The sequence below is a fragment of the Aplidium turbinatum genome, chromosome 4, assembly GCF_918807975.1.
Source record: "Aplidium turbinatum chromosome 4, kaAplTurb1.1, whole genome shotgun sequence".
In the NCBI taxonomy this organism is placed as follows: domain Eukaryota; kingdom Metazoa; phylum Chordata; class Ascidiacea; order Aplousobranchia; family Polyclinidae; genus Aplidium; species Aplidium turbinatum.
This window is the reverse complement of record NC_137475.1, coordinates 39,516,293-39,536,824: the sequence shown is the minus strand read 5'-3', so window position 1 is coordinate 39,536,824 and position 20,532 is coordinate 39,516,293. Positions and strand designations below refer to the sequence as shown.

Genomic DNA, 20,532 nt, shown 5'->3' with positions numbered 1-20,532 from the left:
TGAGTACAATGAGGTAAATATCTCAGGCTGTAGCCTACTTGGGAGTTAAGGGGCTAAAAGAACCTTTTCAAAACTGAAACTTGAAATAAATAGCTTACTAGAAAATAACTTTACTATTGATTGATTGAATCTTCATCCTCACTGGGAAAACTTCTTTGAGAGCTTAATCCTGGCAGTTTCGCATACTAGTAGAAGCTTTGAATCACTGACACAGGCCCGGTCACCGAGATTGACAGAGTGAAGTTTCCGATTGTTGAAGTCTTGTTGACGGAGAATTATTCCATCCTTTATGTGCCGCTGAATGGAGAGCAGTCCTTATGTTCGTTACTCAAGCGCACACCCCAAGAGTCGAACCATCGCCGCTTGCTCTTGAAGCGCTTTCGTTCACGAAGTCACCCGCTAACCAACTGAGCTATCGGGGCGGGACTAAGCCATCGGATCGAATAAGAAAACGAACAAGCTTGTAGCTATATCCTGTTCTAATGAGATGAGTGGGCACAAATGGTAATTGATACAAACTACTTCTACAAGAGCGATTTTAATTTATTTGTGCAGTAAATGTTGGAAAAGCACATTTTGTCTAAAAAAGACAAATGAAAGGAAAAATATATACCTACGTAGAAGAAAGTCTTGAAGACAAGAGGTTAAATTATTTTTTACTTTTGTTATGTAGCAGTCTATTTGGCTACAAGATGTGTTCAAAGACTTGTGCAAACTTATTTACAAGGTTAGATACGATAATGACATAAGTATGTATAAAATATTTCTTTTTTCTATTGGCAAGGGTCAAAAACTTTTTTGAAAAGAAACAGAAAAAAATACACAATATCTAAATTAGCGCTACATTATTTTGATGCAAAATTGCATCACTCGTTTTTATAAATATATTATTTAAGTCTTTGTAAATGATTGGACAAAACGTTCCAGCAGACTCGCACCTTCAAACGCCAACAGAGGCTAATATTTGAACGTGGAAAGGCAAGTTCAATGGACAGATACCTCTACATGAGGACATGCAGGTTTCTAAACGTTAATGTTAAAGTTTCCTTACTTTGAACGTTGCAAACGCCAAACACAAATAAAATGAAACATGGCATGCTTTACATGTACACAGTAGTCAGTAGGCTAGGTATGACTATCAGGGTAAAATGCCATGTAAATGTCTGAGCAATTACAATGCATCTGCCTCGGCTTACCGTAAATCTTAACAATTTTCACCGCAACGTTTATGTTGCTAACATGCTACAAGCTTACGTAAAGTTATATTATCCTTACTTGAAATAGCTTTTACGAGAATGATTAAATGAAGCAGCTTAAAAGTTTTCTCAAAGTCATAAAATTCTGCTTCAATTCTTGCGGTTTCTTCAAGAAACCACCAAAATGAAAATTTCTCTTCCCCATAGGATTAGCTACAAAACGACGAAAATACAAGCAGTATTTCATTTGCACTGAAGATATCATCCGACAACATCCCAATATTAAGTTGTCTCATTTTGAAAAGCAGGTAGCCTATTTTTTGACTCTCATTAACTAAACACTTACACATTCTAAGATAGAAGGATATATTGATATCGGACTACCACAGCGACCAGCCTAGCCTTAGGCCTATATGCTCTTCTGAAAATTTTTAAGCTAATCTACATCACTAATTTTTGGCTTGTAAAAAAAAATCTCAAGTAGTCTTATGCAAACATGCGTGAAGCTCTGAATAAGTTACGAAGTAGGCTTACACCAATATACCTTTGGTCAGTTAAGGTTGGTTGATAATTAATAAAATTGTGGGGTTACTGTAACGTTAGTAGGCTAATTATATGAAATTACTCCAGCATGTAAGGTTTCGTTTGTAGCAAAACGATCAAGCATTATGCAAAAGTTCAGAATCAACACAAATACTGGGCTAGCCATTGATGCAATGGTTTTGGCTGTAAGCCGTGAAAACGTCTAGCTTAAACAAATTAATGCCAGAAAGATAACAATGAAATGGCAGTGAACCTAACCCTTACCTCTTTCAATACTAAAAATTACAACCGCAATCAACTCAAACCGGTTAATTGTTCTTTAACTCAAGAGATTTTAAGTTCAACGGAAGAGTGATCTTGGAAGTTACGAGGAGTGATCAAATACGTACAACCACGTTCATGTGACATTGTAGCGAGCTAATTTGTAGCCTACTGATGAGATGGATAAGTCATCAGTGGACCATGGAGTAATCAGTTGTCTAGTTGGTCGTTGTTACAAGTACAGGAAAATAAGCAAACAACTGAGCAGGTGCTTGCTACATCTGAATGTAAAACTAAAAAGGTAAATTTAAAAAAAACGTCTTTCTATTTTTCTTACACCTTTTGCATCAGCGTACTGAACAAGTGTTTTTAAAACGAAACTCTGGAGTCAGTTATGCAAATGCTGATTTGCTCCTTTCAGAAAGGAAACAAATATTTGTTGCATTACTCTTAGTCCACCAAGAGAACTGGTTCATGACATGGGTTTCGTGATGGGCCTTTCAAGCACCTTTTGACAACACGACTAGAATAATAGGTACAGCGTATAGCTGCACCACCAACTCATACGAATTTATTGCTTGCATGCTTGCAATCTTGCATTTAGTCTTATAATGGTTCTGACTTGAATATGAAGAACGTCATAAAATCAAGAATCTGTGGTTCTTTCCTTACGATCGACTTAAGCATTCCGATTTTTCATCCTGCCACAAAAAGAACAAGCTTAGAGACAGACGAAGTAAAAGCTCTAAAGTAAAAGTAATGAAGTAGATGCTCTGTTAGAATATCTCGATGTTATGCAGAATTATAAGATATAGACCTACGAAAACTCATAGGCCTAAGCTAGGATGCAATCGAAAAATTAAAACTGTCAGACTGTAAAACTGTTAAGTAGATAAAACCGACAATCTTTAGTAACTTGTATTAATTTATTAATAAAGCTTTCACTACTGTTCACAGGTTTTTTTTTCAGAATTTAATTTAATAGAACAAAGTATTTGTTTGAACAAGAGGTTTTTTTTTCAGAATTTAATTTAATAGAACAAAGTATTTGTTTGAACAAGATGCTGAAGAACCTGCCTTTCAAGTAGTGAAAGCTTTACCAACAAATTATCGAAGTTATTAGACCTGTTGGCTACTTTTATTTATTTGATGAAAGTTCTTTGCTTTCAAAATGAAAAACTTTTGCTTCGTCACCTGTCCAAGGTCAGAATTCCAGAGCTCTTCCGTTTGTTTTTTGATGCTCATTTCAATGAGTGGTACTCTCTTTCCATCTCGAAGAGCTTGATTTTCTGTAACCACAGTTGCGTTTTCACAGTTTGTAGATAAAGGTCCACTCCCCCTGTGGGCTTCTGACACACGTCCGATCATGCGCTTTGAGAAGGAACGAGTCTGAATACAAAAGCAGTTATTTCAGTACATAAATTAAATTGTGTACTAAAGTGCTAGTGCTCATTGTATGCTTGTGAATGCTCGGCCTACTATTTCTGATACCCTGATAGAACGATATTTTTACACAAACAAGCTGTTGCTGTCAGTAGCATTGACAGGTGCATCAGTCATAGGCGTAGCCAGGGGGGGGCGAACGGGGCCATGGCCCCCCCCAAATTTTCAAAGTTTGGATTCCGAAGTTGAACCCTTTGTTGAAAATATAATATAATTTGTATAAATTTATATTGTTTTCCAAGACATCTGGCTATTAACACCCCCCAGGACTTGTTTTAGACACACAAAAAGACACCAATAAATTTTGCAAATCGTAAATCGCGCAAAGTTTACGCGATTTACGCTTCTTTTAACTAATCTGTGGAAGCAATTTCAGAATCGCTTACTCTGTAGGGTTTTTGTGTAGCTGAGTTTTTTGTGTTCTCTAATTTTAACCGCAGTTTTTGCCCGTTTGTGTGTAGATAAGAGCTACCTTTAATAAGTTAATAGCTGTTTATCTGCTAATAAGTTTCATACAAATATTACCCTGAAAGTGTTTCCAGAAAGCGTTATAATCCATTATTTAAGTGTAATTTTGCAAAAATTTTCCGGGAGCATGCCCCCGGACCCCCCTAGAATACGCGTGCCTTTGGCACGCTCTAACCCTCACCAGCTTTATTGCTTCCCTTGCTTAACCCACCAGGATGCGCCACTGCACATCAGGTGGCGATGTCTTAAATCAAACATTTTGTCGTTCTCTTCAATTCATCAAATATTTGGCCCCCCCCCAAAAATTTTTTCTGGCTACGCCACTGGCATCAGTAGGTACTTTTGGTCCGGCCCAGGATTATTTAAGGGGTTCTGAAACTTAAAAATCTCACGTATTCTTTTGCTACAGTGGGTCGACATGCAAACGCTTTTAAAAAATAGCCTCTACGTTTCAAAAATCTACTGCTTCTTTTCTTGATGAATTTACTAACATTTTTTTATTTCCCATTTTTTAAGTAGTTATTTTCATTTCTAAGAGGTGTCTTGCTTAGGTACCCTGGGAAGGTATTGATTCTGCCAAATCATCTCAACGGTCTTAGTTACTGTGACTTAGATTAGGTCTTATTTAACTGAAGACAATAATTTGCAAAATAGATAATGTAGGCCAGAGGTCACCAACCTTTTTTACATGCGGGCCACTTTGGCACCAAGGAGAGCTGTGGCGGGCCGCACTAATAGAATTTTAGGTAGGTTGACTCTTATGCTAGAAAAGAACGCATTTCGTACCCAGTACCAGCGTTACATGTTGTTCATATTTATGTTAGAATACCGCAGCAAAAAAATTAATCGAACAACGCTACTGCTAGGCGGTGGGATGGCGCTACAGCGGTGGGATGGCGCAACGGATAAGGCGTTGCCTTTCTAATCATGCAAATTTGGTTCGACTCCCGGCTTCAGCTGGTTATTGAAAAACACCGCTCAACCTCTACCCAGGGTGTAATAAATTGGGTGGGCGTAGTTGCTGAAGTAAAGGCGGCCGAGAGAAAGGAACTGGCCACCCTACTCTCCTTAGTGCCGAAGGCTTAGTACAATGAGAACCTTATCTTCTCATACCCGACACTTGAATCAAGTATGGGACCCCCTTTACCAAGCGGTGGGATGGCGCAGCGTATAAGGAGCTCGCTTTCCAATCATGCAATCCTGGTTCGACTCCCGGCTTAAGCTGGTTGTTGAAAAACACCGCGCTCACATCTACCCAGGGTGTAACAAATTGGGTGGGCGTAGTTGCTGAAGGAAAGACGGCTGAGAGAAAAGAACTGGCCACCCTACTCTCGTTAATGCCGAAGGCTTAGTCTAATGAGAACCTTATCTTCTCGTTCCCCGAGGCTTGAATCAAGTATGGGACTCACCTTTACCTTTACTATACTGCTAGGCCAAGCTTCTTTTACAACACGTTTGACTTTTTTAACAATGCCTGATAAACGAGGCCACTTGTTTTGCGCATTTATAGCGAGGCCAGCGGTTTCATCAGAATATTCATCGCCCAGCAAGAGTGGTGTTGTCACTTCGCTTCACTAAAGATATCTTGCAATTAACAGTTTCAGTAAACAAGAAAATGCTTGACACATCGCAATACAGGCAACAATAGTGACCTGCTAATATATCAGCGAAAAATAGGCTCCAATAACAGGGAAAATGAAAACCAAACCAGGCACCATGAAACAAACGCTTGTGGAAATCACCGAAAAATCGTAATTCATGAACAGTCTTCCTTCTAAAAAAGCAATGAGTTGGTTGTTCATCCTTCTTGTGAGAGTCTATAAAACCGTCTTTCTTTTATTATAGACAGCTGTCACTTGCGGTGCTCATCAGCGTGGCAAGAATTTGTTGATTAACAACATTTTGCAGTACTTGCTTCGGCAGTAAGGTAAAGGTGGTCCCATACTTGATTCAAGTGTCGGGTATGAGAAGATAAGGTTCTCATTGTACGAAGCCTTCGGCACTAAGGAGAGTAGGGTGGCCAGTTCCTTTCTCTCGGCCGCCTTTACTTCAGCAACTACGCCCACCCAATTTATTACACCCTGGGTAGAGGTGAGCGGTGTTTGTCCATAACTAGCATCAGCAGGGTGTCGAACCAGGATTGCATGATTGGAAAGCCAACGCTTTATCCGTTGCGCCATCCCACCGCTTCGGCAGTACATATACTAAAATTGGAACGATACAGAGAAGATTAGCATGGTCTCTGCGCAAGGATGACACGTAAAATCGTTCCATATTTCTTTAAAAAAAAAAGCATTTAGCAGTAGGCTACTAAGCTAGATATTTTCATAATACAATAAAAAAAAGTCTTTAAATGTATCTATAATATTTTGCCAATTTATTATAAATTGAGTTGGCACACCGACCTATTTTGCCAACAAAAACTTGCATAAAGAGAGCACTGCTCGTGAATCACAACAACGGTGAAACGCACACTAGTGTTTACTTGACATTTGCAAACTTAAAATAAGCAACCCTATGCTCACAGACATTTTCGAAATTCGAAAACAGACGTTTTAATCAACCACTGGGATAGTGTGGCTGGAAATCACATTGGAATAACTTTAAGCAACCCCCACCTAGAACTACAATCTGATTGGTCGGTCTGTGGAATCGCATGCAAAGCGAAAATATGCTTCCCGGAAAGTATTTTTTGCCTTCGTGCTTTTTAACTCCTCAAGAAAAGTATGTTTGGTTATACTTGTACGCTGATACCTTCCGCGGGCCGCAGCGATACAGCGTGGCGGGCCGCATGCGGCCCGCGGGCCGCCAGTTGGTGACCCCTGATGTAGGCTATTAACTTAATATCCAAACAAACTATACTTGCTATATAGATACTATTTACAAGTATTAAACTAAAACTGCCTTAGCAACCTAGTTGGAAATGATCTATTTCATCAGTTTGAAATAATAGAAAGTCACAATTGCAACGTTGTGCAATAGCAACAAATTATACAGCGCAGTGGTTAAAGCATATAAGTATAATTTTAAAATGGCTTCCGTACCAACTAATTAATTGTAGGTTGAGCACATTTGCGTGACTTTCTATAGATCAACTGTGTTGAATAACTGTCTAATAAAACTTTTTTCGGTTTCTGTGAACCAACCCAGCAAACAGTCCACTTGAAGCGGTTGACTGTCTCGCATGTCATCAGTAGCCTAGAAGACTTGTTAATCACTTAACTAACAGTTTACTTGCTTCCTTTTAAAAAATGAGGCTGGTCATGGCCACCTGGAGAAGCGGCCTGATTTGTCACATTTAGCAGATTTTGATTACAGCTACTGCTAGTGTTTGACTGACATTTTCTGAGATTTCTTTTACTTTTTGTTGTTTCCTGATGATATAAATGCTTTCTGTTGCCTTGGGGAAGCAACAGCAAATGAGAAAAAGTAAGTTGAAAAGCAAGAATCAGACTGTTATTGAAAAATTAACAGTCTGACTAAAATATTCGAAATCAAAGTTTCTTTGTTTTTCAACATGAGAGGATGTTAAAACCTATTGTGTCATCTGGGGAAAAAAGTAAAGAAAGCGTAAAAGTATAATTTTTAGAAAATTTTATTTAAACATTCGCCCAAAGTTAGCAAAATCTGAAAGTTTCTGAAAAATGTAACAAATCAGGCCGTATCTTTAGGTAGCCATGGGCTGGTAAACTGTTTGTTGAGTGGTTAACAACGCTTATAACCTACTGTGTAGAATAATAACGTAGTTACCATATACTGTATATTAAGTGTTTTTTTTTTATTTTTTATTTTTTTATTAATCATGAAAAATCACAGCACAACTCAAAACTGATTGACCTGCAGTATTGCATTCTCAAACCTTGTGACTGCTACGTCGGCTCAATGCTCCAGTTGCAAATGCTCTACTGCCTCTTGTAACCCGTTGCTTGGTCTTTTCCAAACTTTCCATCAGCCTATCTTGAAAGTTGTAGCCAAGAAATGTGTACAGGATCGGATTAAAAGCGGAATTTGAATATCCCAACAGCAACAGATAGCTTTCCAAGGAATTACAAACCGAACGAGACAAATGGACACCTAAACATCAATACAAGTTAACTTGAAATGTTGAAAAGCGTGAAAGGTTTGAAGTTATCTGCCCCGTTAGCTCAGTTGATTAAGCTCTTGACTTTGTGTACAAAGATTGATTGAATCTTTATCCTCGGACTGGGAAAGCTTCTTGCAGAGCATATTCCTGCCAGTTTCGCATACTTGTAGAGGCTTTGAATCACTGACGCAGGCCCAGTCACTGAGATTGGCAAAGTGAAGTTTCCGATTGTTGAAGTCTTGTTGGCGGGGAATTATTCCATCCATTAGATGCCGCTGAATGCAATCCTTAACATGCGTTGCTCAAGCGCACACCCCGAGAGTCAAACCAGCGCCACTTGATCTTGAAGCTTCTTCGTTCCAGAAGTCACGCGCTAACCAACTGAGCTATCGGAAAGAAACAACAAGATCAAGCAGCGCTGGTTCGGTTCTCGGGATGCGCTTTAGCAACGCATTTTAAAGACTGCTTTAGCGGCACTTAGTAGGTAGAGTAATTTACAGACACCAACACTTTCATGACATTCGGAAACTCTATTTTACCAATCTCAATATCCGGCCTGTCTCACTGATCCAAAGCCTCTACAGTAAAACTACAAGTATGCGAAAATCTACCAGGAATAACCTTTTCAGAGATTTTTTCAGTCCGTGGATAATAACAAACTAACTGACCAAATTTGGTAAGACATTTTTTGGTAAGAACTGCTAGACTATTAGGCTTTAAATAAGACTCTGTGTCATTACCTTTGAATTTGGCCAAACTGAATACTTGAAAAGGGAACCAACATACGGCAAAGCAAATTACAAGAGCCGACACCATTCGTGTTACACGTTTTCTCATGTTGTGAGTTCTTTTACCGACTCTGTTTGCAGTCTTCTTCTCAGATAACTGAAGTTGCTTGATGATGAGAACATAACTGACAGCTGTTGAAACAAATTCGTTTAATATTGTAACAGTTTATATGTTACACAACTCTACAATCCCACAAGCCGGATCATAAATATGTCGTCGCTTTCGTAGAAACGGACTTCAAAGACAAACTTGGGCCACCACTTCTAAAACAAGTCTTGCAACCAAACAACATGCAGGTTACGCTGAATTGTACATATATTCAGTCTTGCTCAGCGTGTGGTAATTTAGGCCTACGGTTGCTGTAGTTGGTGGAAGTTTATTCAAACCGTTTCTTAGCGTCGTGCACGCGTGGTTTATGCGCCGTATACCACTTCTACATAAAATAAATTTAAATCTTAGTTGGTTATGCAACAGATTGAGACAATGTTTTGTTTTTATTAAAATTGGTAGACTGCCAACTTTTCACTAAATATAACTTTAAATTAAAAAATAAGTCATTGAACAAAATTAGTAGGCCTATAGAATCATACCAATACTTTTTAGTTGCTACTTACTTATAATACTGAATGGAATGATGAAGCCGACAATAAATTTTACGATTTCGTTCGCATAAAAACTGGAAGGTTCGTTTTCATGTTGGCAAAGCTCTTCGTTTGTTTCTTTATTTTGATAATAACCATCGTAAATTTCGGTATCATTTAAGAAATAGTCGTCATAAGAACTAAAAAGCATTAGATATTATAAAATATGTATAATCTTATCATTAATGTGAGAATACGTTGTAGGTTTTATAATAGGACATGATATACTGTAGCTTAAATCTAGGATTTCGACAGAGTATAAAACCGCTACATTTAACATTTCTTTAAAAAGTTTTTGCAACTTGTTTTGGCTATAAACTAATGTGAAATTCCATATGGAGTAAGTTAGCTCATTGCTGCAAAGTTCTGTGATGCAACATGTATCTACAATCACATAAAGGAAAGTCACTGTGTTACAGGACCTTTAATAGCTTGTTTTATCTAAATAAGATTCTTAGAAGGTTTTGGAAAACATACAAAACGGAGGCCGACGGTTTAGCCTATAAGACATCAGTCGGTGTGTGGTGTTCCTGAGACTTTGGCACTTCATTTGCACAAAAATTAATCTAAAAAGCTAAATTATAGCTGAAAAGCGAATTCAATTTACTTACCCATAAAATGCAGTGTGATTTAGTTTGGCAAAGCCAGGAAACGTAATGATGCAAAATGCTGAGTTCACCACTTTGTTGATATTGGAGTAGAGCATAGCAGGCAACGACATAATACCAGAAGCAACCCACACGAATGTACAAACTATTATCGTCCGCGTCTTTGTCCTCAACTAGAATGCAGAATATGAATGAATATGCAGGCGGTAATAACTTATAACAGGGGTTTTTAACCTTTTTTACACCCTGGCACCCTTTGAATTAAATTTTAATTTATTTCTTTTGTTATATAGTGTTGGAGTGGACTTAGAAATGATAAATTAAAAAAATTATTAATTTTCAAATTTTTCCATGGCCTCTTTGAAAAAGGCTCATGATCCACTAGGAGGCCATGGCCTCAGGTTGAGAACCCCTGACTTATAACAAGCTTTAATGTCAGCCATGAATATAATCGAGCACTGTTCTGATCGTACAAGTTTTTTAACGCTCTTTAACATGCGGTAATAGATACCCTACTCGCAATGATTTATCATAAGATTTTGTAACGAAACTTTGTTGTCGGGTTGGTATATTTGAGAATTACAATAGCCTAAAGTTTAGCAAGATTTCTGAAGGAGTTAATTTTGAAACTGATGTTTGCAGCCTATATCCTGGTTCGATTCTAGATAGGTCAGGAGGGATTATAGGCTAACTGTCCTGTAAATTTAACACAGATTTCTGTAGAGGCGAAAAAATGGAGCAGTGTTAGATAGAGATGAAATGGCTTTCTTTTTGTTTTACACCGGGGTCCTGATCGATCAAACTCTGGCGTCGTGATAAATTTGCCATATTTCTTTTCTGGGTGGCTAGATTACCCTTGTTTTAAGAGAAATTGACAAACAAAAGGCGGTTATTCTGAAAAAGGTGTTTGGGCCGGATCCATGTCAAACTTAGGTCTTAACATGTTTGTATACAAACCTTACTCTCAACACACAAATTACAATAAACAAGGAATGTAATGGAATGATCCATTGAAAGCGCAGGATCAGCTGATGAAGATTGTTCTCAGGGGTAGATTCAAAGAAACTTAAAACCCGTCATGGTCCTTTTCGCTTGTCTTGTAGGCTATTCTATTTCGTGTGAAATTCACCACTTAACTCAATTACAATTTCGACCAACAGACATTATGATAAAGGTGACGTCTGAACGTCTGCTGGGTTCCATTTCAATTGCCGTGAGTCGTTTACTCCAGCAAACAGATTATTTTTGCTTTTTTAATATGAAAATATACCATATTGCGACTAGAAATATATCTAACCCTTCTTGCAAGATATTTTAAAAATTTATACATAATTTGTAATCAATTTTAATCTTGCATATTTCTTATCTATTATTTTCCCATCACTGTCAGAATATAATCTTAATTCCATATAATCCCAATTAAAGTTACTTATAAATGACTTTGATCGTCGTCTTTATTACCCATATACGATGGTACAATCGAAACATATGAGACGAATATGTTTCATGTTATAAACTGAAACACAAATTGTTTCGAAAATGTAGCTCTTAAATATAATGTATTTTTTATGCTAAAATTAATTGGAGTCATGGGCTCAGGTTATTGCATGATGAAAGAAATTCTGAAAAGGGCAATCTTAAATCGATTTCCCCCAGCCAATGCTATACATTTGACAATTGCATTATTTTTGTCAACAAGTGAGATAAAGTACGGCCTCAAGTAAAGTATCCATCTACTGACAGATATAAACGGTGTAGGTTCTTAACAGGCAATCATTTGTTGCTTTAAAAACTGCTTATATAAAATAATATCAGAATTCTTTTTTTCCAGTTTCGAGTTTTGGACAAACACTGAAAAACGCCTCGTATCAATGACCTTAGATATGTGTCAAGTGTTTTCCTGAAGTAAATAAGCCGTTGATATGACGTAAATGTGATCAATTTCGTTTTCATTTCTTAAAAACACAATTTGATGAAAACAAGGTTCGAAAAACAAAACAATTCAATGCATGGCCAATGACTGGTATGTTAAAGGAAGTGTAATCCTCGGGAAACTAATTTATAACACCTCACGTAGAAGAGAATGGTATTTTTTAACAAGGAAGACCTAAGAAAACGTGAAAAAGGCAAGTTGAGGAAGGAAGCAGCAAGGTGGGCTTGACAAGAGAGGACGCGTTAGACAGATCGATGTGGAGGCAGGGTGTGAAGGCGATTGCGGCATTTGAAGGTAAATCCAGCCACCCTCGGTAACGGGGGACATCACCGGATTAAAACTGGAATACTATTTTTTTGCAGGGTGCTGAACCAGACTCTTATAGTTGAAGGGCAAAATTGTCATCAACTTAACATACCGTAGGCTGACCTTTAATGTTGCAGCTGATATGGTAGGCCTGCTGTCTTCTTTCATTGGGTACTATAAGCAATAAGTTTTGTTTTACGATTGAAAAAAAAACTTTAACTTTTTGAAACAACGTTTGTAGCAAAAAAGCTTTCTGAAAAAAGGGCTGCACTTCCTCCATTAAACCCATAAAGGTCACCAAGTTCAAACCTCACCTTTATTAGCTTGTCATCTAACGCATGCAGTAAGGTCAAAGACAAGCTACTAAAGTAGTTTAAGCTGCTGCATCTCACGTACTGAAACGCTCGACATGTAGACAATAGAGTGTCGTTACTCGTTATGTTCACTTGTCACCACTTACTAACACATGTCTTAGGCTCGCATCTTAGAACCTAGATCAGACCTGGCCAACCCGCGGCTCGCGAGCCGCATGCGGCTCTTTGCCAGGTATTATGCGGCTCTTTCGTTCATATTGTATTTGTGTTTTTTAGGAATTAGCAATAAGAAAACATAGAGACTTAGCTTTATTACCGAAAAATGCCCAAGAAAACATGATCTTATCCTTTTGCTATGCCACCAGACAGCACCATTTTACAGGAATATTTAAACCCACATTTTTGTTGAAAATGCTCTCAGAATGCACCAAATTCAAAGTAATTTTTCAAAACTTTCTGGGGGAGGCCCCCCAGACCCTCCGCCGCTGGGTGTCGCCTTTGGCAAAGACGCCGTCAAACCCCCCCCTCCTTTCTAAATTCCTGGCTACGCTACTGCCAATGTGTATGATGTGGCTCTTTGCGGTTAACACAGTAAGAAATGAGGCTCCTAGTCTCTGACTGATTGGCCACCCCTGTCCTAGATAGACTACTTCACACAGCTTCAAAACACATAGCTCAACAAACCATTCTGAAGATTCTGCAGTTGAACATTAAGATTAAGTGGACGGCAAAGCAAGGAAGCCAATCACGGTTCACCTCGAGGCAAGCCATTTGAGAACCTTGCCAAAATTCCAGCCAAATGCTGTTGAGCGATGTCGAACCGTAGCTCTTTTAAATGTCAAACTAGGGTTATCACCACACGATTGAGCAGCCACAATTTCATTGAAAATTATTCAGTTATTCATACCTGATTAGCTTTGGTGCTGTAAGCCACAGCGATATAACGGTCAATGCTCATGGCAGTCAGGAAAAATATTCCAGAGTAGTAGTTAAGAAAAGAGATTGTCTTGCAAATCACGCAGGCAACTGAAAGAAATATCCTAAAGTTAAAGTTGTTTTGTCCAATTATTTAAATTTTATTGGTATCTTTTCAAACACTTACAACTAACTATACAGGTTATGTGTACGCCTACGTTGCACAGACATGAATTGCCTTCAACTTTTATGGTGAAAATCATGTCCATATGTAATTGTCATATACAAGATATTTCGCACCAATGAAAACCATTCTTTCATTGCTGAGTGGTCGGCAAAACAATTTTGACTGCATTTGTTAAATATTTAATATGACACGAAACAGCATTGAACTCATGTTTGCCGACCCAACACACGACATTCACTAGGCCAGCCTGAATAGTAACCAGATGAAATGCTGTAAAACATATTTCAATATTTTACCCAAATTTTTTATTGGATAATTAAAGACAATGCGTGAGTAATGTAAATTCAAAATCGTGAAACGGCGCCAGAAAAAAATGAGAGGCACTCCAACTTCCAACATGAAGCTATAAGAACGATATACACGATCGATTATACATTTCACAATTGATTTAATCATGTCATCTTTGTTCGCAAAAAAATTCTGCAAAATTGTCGTTTAAAACGAATTAAATCGTTTATTGTTTTTAAAACGTTTTGATAATTTTCTTTTCAAAAAATGTGATTTCAGTCTTTATCGATAGACTATTAATAATGTAAGAGCATTTTTATGTGAAATTAAATTCATTACTTACTACAGTAGATGCTGGGCAAAAGGCAATGTAGGCTACTAAGACTAGATTAGGCTATATACCAGATAAAATTGTTTTAACTTTTCTATATTTCACTTGCATTAATTCGGCTCTTTAGAAGTTATCTTGCATGGGTTTTAATTGAATTTACAGTACTTTCCAAACTTAGCATTAAAGCGATTAAAATTCTAAAAACCATAACACTTTACACCCTTATTAGATTTCATCTTTTAAATCCTTGGCTTGCAGCCACTACTTGTGCTTACATTTGCTGTTTTAACATTAAGTTTAAGTTTATACATAATATACTGTCACTTTTTTGATTATTATGTAACCCAACATAACAGGGTCGAGAGATTATTTTTGTGACGTCAGCAATATTTGAAAAATGTTGATTGTGTGCTTTAAAAATATTCCTGATAATGGCCTGTAAGCAAACAAAATTACAACAATTTAGGCAGCAGAAAATTTACATTTGAAAAGGCTCATCTGAAAGTAAGCAACAGTTAAAAAGTGCTGAAACACACGATTTATGATAACAAACTGTCTAAGATACGGGAAACAACACCAATTTGTCATAATTTAAGCCAAGGTACCAGATCCAAGCATCCATCCATCGACCCTTTGTAAAGCAAAGAATGGCAACACGGCGAGAAAAATAGTGTCTGCAACGGCCAACTGAAGAACATATATGGCTGTGACCGTCTTACCTGCATTAACAAGAACGCTTTTAGCCATTTTAACCAACTATAGTTACGGCGCCAACTTAATGTCACGAAAGTGACTTAAAATGTGAAATTTAATACCCAAATGACCTAAAAGCCGCGCTTTGTAGATAATGATCGAATTGATTTAAGCCTGTTGCTAAGAGAAATGGACATTGTAATATGGTGTATTACAGAAAGTTACCTTTTTTTGGTTACTTCGGCTATGTTAAACATTCCTGAACACTTTTTCTGGTGTTTTGTTAGTTATAGGGATTTACGAGACACTGCTTGTGTACATTTTTCATATTATTTACAATTTTTTCAGTGACTAAAAATATAATCACATATTATAGTAAGGTAACCGAATCAGGGGATACTGTGGTTGGGAGTATTGAGAAATCGGTATGGGGGGTATGGGGGGTTATGCCATAATGGCAGGAAGCATTTTTTGCCGAACTGTGGAGGTTTTGTTAAAAATATATATTTTTTCAATCTGTTTCGCCCGAAAGGAAGTGAACAAACGTAACCAAAAGTAGTCTTATCTCAGCCATCAATTATGTCTTACATTAATTTAGCGTAATATAACATAAAAAGGGACGATTTATCGGCCGTGAAATAAGTTTGTCAATCCTTTTAAACACATCTCTATCAGAATCCGTCTTTTTTATATTGATTCAATGTCTCTGGACATTGACGGCAGACAAGATTCGCAAAATCAGAAACAGTATTTCACTTCACAAGATCATATTTATGGTGAAACTGCATAAATCACTAAACCTCTTAAAAACACTTTGAGGTGGGAATGAAATATGCTTGTTTCGTATTCCAGGCCAGTGCAGTAAACAGAACAGCACTACTCTGAAATGATCTAGCTCGTACAGCCTTCACGGCGCTGCAATATGTGTCACAGGTTTGGCTCTAAAATTGTATAAAAATAAACATCAAAATAGACAAGGCGTAGTATTACGTCAAACGTTAATCTCACTTGGCTAATGAAGCGAGCTCGAAAAAGGATCAACTCCCCCGGCAGACTTCAAACACAAACCTAATTGCAATATATTTTACAACCGAATTAAAATGCTTGGACACAAACATTGCCTGACTGCTTTTCACTATTTCCTTCCTAAACCACGTCCACATCACCTTGGGGTTAATGATACAAACCTTGCATTATAAACTAAAGCAGATCGATTCTGTTGGCTGATTTTTAACCAATTTAAAAACATATTGTAATTTTAAGTTAAAAATATAGTTTAGCCTCCATGCGTGCATGCCTCTATTCTACCGTTGAGAATCTTGATCAAGGAAGTTTTATATGATTAAAATTTTCAGCCCATCTAAGTCGGATTTGGTAATTTTTGTTTCGCATTCCACATCAGATATTAAACTTGATAAATCTAAACTTGTTTATCGACATGCTGAGTGAGCTTTGGTTAGCATAATGATTCATGCTGCAAATAATCTACTGTGGCATTGTCTTTATGGTGTAAACATTGTCACATATTTTTTCAGTACTTTGCTGACATTAAGAATGTTTTCCAAACAGCAACATCCGCAATTGGTTTCCTGGGTTCAGGCGCAGAAAGATCCAATTATCAATTTAAAGACTGATTTAACGAATTTAATGAAAGAAAAATTAGTTTAATTTGAAGCTAAAGATACGCAACGCTTCATGATTCTACAGTACAAGCGATTGGCTTATCTATATTATGTAAAATCCAGTAGCCTACAGTTTGGTCACAATCTTGGCCACAAATTTTGTGTCTGTAGTAGCCTACTGCATTAAGATAGTTACTCTCAAAATAGTCTGGCCCCAAGATGGCAAGAAAAACCCAGATCTAAGGTTTATTTGTGATTTCACAAAGGTTCATAATTATTTTTTGAAAATATTTTGATCTGTAACATAACATTCGGTTGTGAATAGAAAAAATATTAATAGAAAACAATAATCGCAGAACAAACAACTTTACATTTGTACCCTTCGCTGCCGATAACGAAAAAAGAATTAATCATTTTCTTAATTATAAAGTCGCACATTTTACTTTAAATTAAGTTGATGCACAGGTTCCGACAATAAAGATTCAAAAATAACCTTTGATTTACAATGATGTATTTACAATTAGCACAAAAGCGATGCATTTGTGAACACCATCACTTAAATCTTACAAGATATATTATAGACCTGACGACGCAAGGTGTACAAAATAATTACAAAGTTTGAAATTGTGACAATTGTAAACCTTCGATTTGCTGACGAAGTGTAATTTCAAAATATGCCTTAAGATTACATCACTTGGGATATGCGCAGATACGAGGGATCGATAGTTAATCGATTACTAATCGAAATTTTAATGACGTTACAAAAATAGAAAACACGTTTTTTTTTATTAATTAAAGTTTTATTTACGCCCGTTGAAGATTTAAAGTAAGTGGACTGAAAGGCAAAAAAGCCAACCTTCATGGTCACCTTCAAGCGAGCCATTAAGTGTTAACTTTCGATTTGCTGACGCAGTGTAATTTCAAAGTATGCCTTAAGATTATGTCACTTGGGATGTGCAGATACGAGGATCGATAAACTGGTCTAAAAAAAAAACTCTGCTGTTTGGACTTTGGGGGTGCTGAACCCGAATCTGAACTTAGATTTTTACTATCACATAGTAAATAGATTTTTGAGATATGATAACAAAAATGCTTTACTTTACCAAAAGTGGAAGATTTGGCGTTGCGTTTACCACCAACATATGCGGTGCTTAGCGAAAAGTTAGTGTTAGACAGGCTAAAACAGCCTAAGTAAGGTTTCTGGACAAGCATTTCCGTAGGCCTGCTTAAATATTTGTGGTTTCATGCAAAACATTGACGGGGGAGAGGGGTTTAGTTAACTTTTAGCCTTCCTTTTAGCTTGTTATTACTGCCTTGTTAATAATGTTGCTTAGAAAACAAATTGGTATCAAAATTATGGCTTGTGGGTGTATTTCAGCTATTTATGCACCACATTGTCTAGATATAGCACAATGTGTATGTGTGTTAAACGCAACGTCAATTGTTCCACTTTTGGCAAAAGTAACAAATTATTGTTATCATATCTCACAAACCTGACGTGATAGGATAAATCTGAGGTCAGAATCGGATTCAGCACCCCACTATTACTCAACATTAGTTTTCAAAGTTCATACAGCAAAATCGTGTAGACCAGTGAATCGATTACAAATCAAAATTTTAATGACGTTACAAAAATAGAAAACACTATTTTTTTGATTAGCCTAATTATAATTTTTCACGCCCGTTGAAGATTTGAAACAAGTGGACTGGAAGGTAAGAAAGCCAATCTTCGTGTTCACCTTATGGCGCGCTATCAAGTGTCCTATCAATGTCAACCTCCTGCTTTCGAATGGTATCGAACCGGAACCCTTTGGAATGTCGTGCAAAATCTGTCACCACTAGTCTGTGCAGAAGTTGTTGCGATTTGCTTTTTACAAAATATCAAAATCATTGGCTGAGTTCATTCCACATTGTAAAACACTTAAGAACGTTCTCAAAATGTATAAAATAATTTAATAGCACTGAAGATGAAAACAGTAGGCTATAGTTTTCGAAACGTTTCCTAAACATGTGTTTAGTATCTACATTTCGGGCTCTATAAATTTTGATTGGGTTAACCAAGCGTTCCAACCATTTTGCTATTAGAGAAAGTATTTTTTAAGTTTACTAAAAAGAGGTTATGTGATCTGTAAGCACTTTGTTTCCTGGGAGACTTACGTTACTGCAATTGACTTCTAAACTTACTTATTTCATCTCCGCAAAAAATTACAAAAAAGACGATGCAATTTGCCAGCAATCCAACAGCGGCGATGGTGATATACAGTGTTTCCACCAAATCTCTCGATTTTAGTTTGCCTTCACTAGCATCATCTCGATACCAATCCGGGTAATCTCCTGATATATAGTAATCATCCATGGATGCGGTTTTGTCGTAGGAAAGATTTGAGGCATTCCCATCACCTTTCACTGTCATGCCGGTAACTCTTGTGTCATAAAAGTCACTTTGTAGATCTTCAGTTACATTTTTTGCAAATGACGTGGTGAGAAGAGAAATACAAAACAAAGGAAATAACGTTTCCATTAAAAAAAATGCGAATATTCTAACAAACAGAGGTAAGCTTCAAAAAGCAGAAACAAACTGTAAGTAATGAGCTCCAAATAATCTGTGTTCGTTTGTAAAACAATCTGAAACATACAAAAATGCAACATATAAGGTTATAATAAGTAAACAAAATCAGTCAGGTTCGGAAAGTCGCATAATTTGTTGATAAAGCTTTCGCAACCGTAAAGGCGGGTTCTTCAGTATCTTATTCAAAATATAGTTTCGGAAGAGAGTTTTCTTTCTTGTGCGAAAGACAGGCAAAATACAACAATACAATAGGGTTGAGCACTATAACAATATCTTTTACATATTTAGGCTACATATAGTTTTAACAGTTGAACGTTTTCGGCGTAACTTAAGTCCTCATCTAATTAAGTCCTAAATTTTGGCAAGACGCACGAGATCGATCAAACTGGAACATCATTGTACATCGAGGGCTGTATCAGCTATAACACCTACAGAGAGAGAAGTCCTCATCATCTAATCCTCATTTCTATAAATATTTTCGGATTCCTGACGAGGGCTTAAGTTAAGCCGAAAACGTTAGACTGTTAAAACTATTAGTAAATATGTACCACATATTGTTATAATGCTCAACCTTATTCCAAATAGTTTGTCAAGGTACTTTGTTTTTTTGGTTCTTAGATAAAAGTAGGCTAGATACACCGAAAAAAAAACTTCTCAGCTTGCTGAACTTGCGTGAAACATGGCCTAAAGAGTCAGATATTGGCCATCCGTTCAATCATCTGACTAAAAAGACATAACCCAATAATAAAACGAAGAACTGTCTTAAAACCTAATCGACACTCAACAACCTTATCTGGAAATCTCCGACTACATGAACATGATTGTTTATATGCTGTCACCAACAAAAACATGGTTTCTTTTTAGTTTTAAGATAATTTATGTCATGAGACATAATAATTAAGATGTAATCTTGCAGATGGAATGGGTCATATTCTATCGAAGTTTACAAAACTTCTACACCACCCTGTCCACCCACAATCCCACATCCTTGAAACTAAAGATATAATCGCCTGTGTAGGGCATTGTCGTGCAAGTCAAGCCAGTGCAAAACGAGAAAAACTGCACTGCACAGAGTTCACTATTCTTCAGATGGTGTATGTTGAGTTTTTTTCCCTTTCAAACAAAGAAAACTTTAGGAGTAGAATTAAAGAAAACAAACTCTTATCTAAACAATTCTACTTTGTAAAATATCAAAGATGGTGTCCTTATTTCGAGGGTGCGTTTGTGTCTCCTTGGTGTGGCAGCACCAAAACATGTCCTAGGCAGATTAGCTACAACCACCTGCCTTGTTGCTTCACTGACGGATTACAGTTTACTTAAGTGATTTGTGTTAAAGTAGTT

General features: G+C 37.0%; 1 protein-coding gene and 1 pseudogene across 2 annotated transcripts; one reads left to right on the top strand and one right to left on the bottom strand.

The window, feature by feature from the left end:
• Positions 1-482: 482 nt before the first annotated feature.
• On the bottom strand, positions 483-19,089 carry LOC145768765 (somatostatin receptor type 2-like). Of its 2 annotated transcripts, XM_082580354.1 has the most exons (9): positions 18,807-19,089; positions 14,913-15,026; positions 13,494-13,612; positions 10,037-10,206; positions 9,399-9,565; positions 8,736-8,915; positions 7,771-7,985; positions 3,195-3,389; positions 483-2,701 (listed from the first exon to the last, which is right to left on the bottom strand). In XM_082580354.1, the coding sequence occupies exons 1-9, from the start codon at positions 19,033-19,035 to the stop codon at positions 2,669-2,671; spliced, it is 1,422 nt and encodes a 473-aa protein (XP_082436480.1). In that variant the 5' UTR covers positions 19,036-19,089; the 3' UTR covers positions 483-2,668. The 2 variants fall into 2 exon arrangements, with proteins under 2 accessions (XP_082436480.1, XP_082436481.1); XM_082580355.1 differs by lacking the exon at positions 483-2,701 and having other exon boundaries at positions 3,303-3,389; positions 7,749-7,985.
• On the top strand, positions 6,094-6,191 carry LOC145769716 (U6 spliceosomal RNA; annotated as a pseudogene).
• Positions 19,090-20,532: the final 1,443 nt, after the last annotated feature.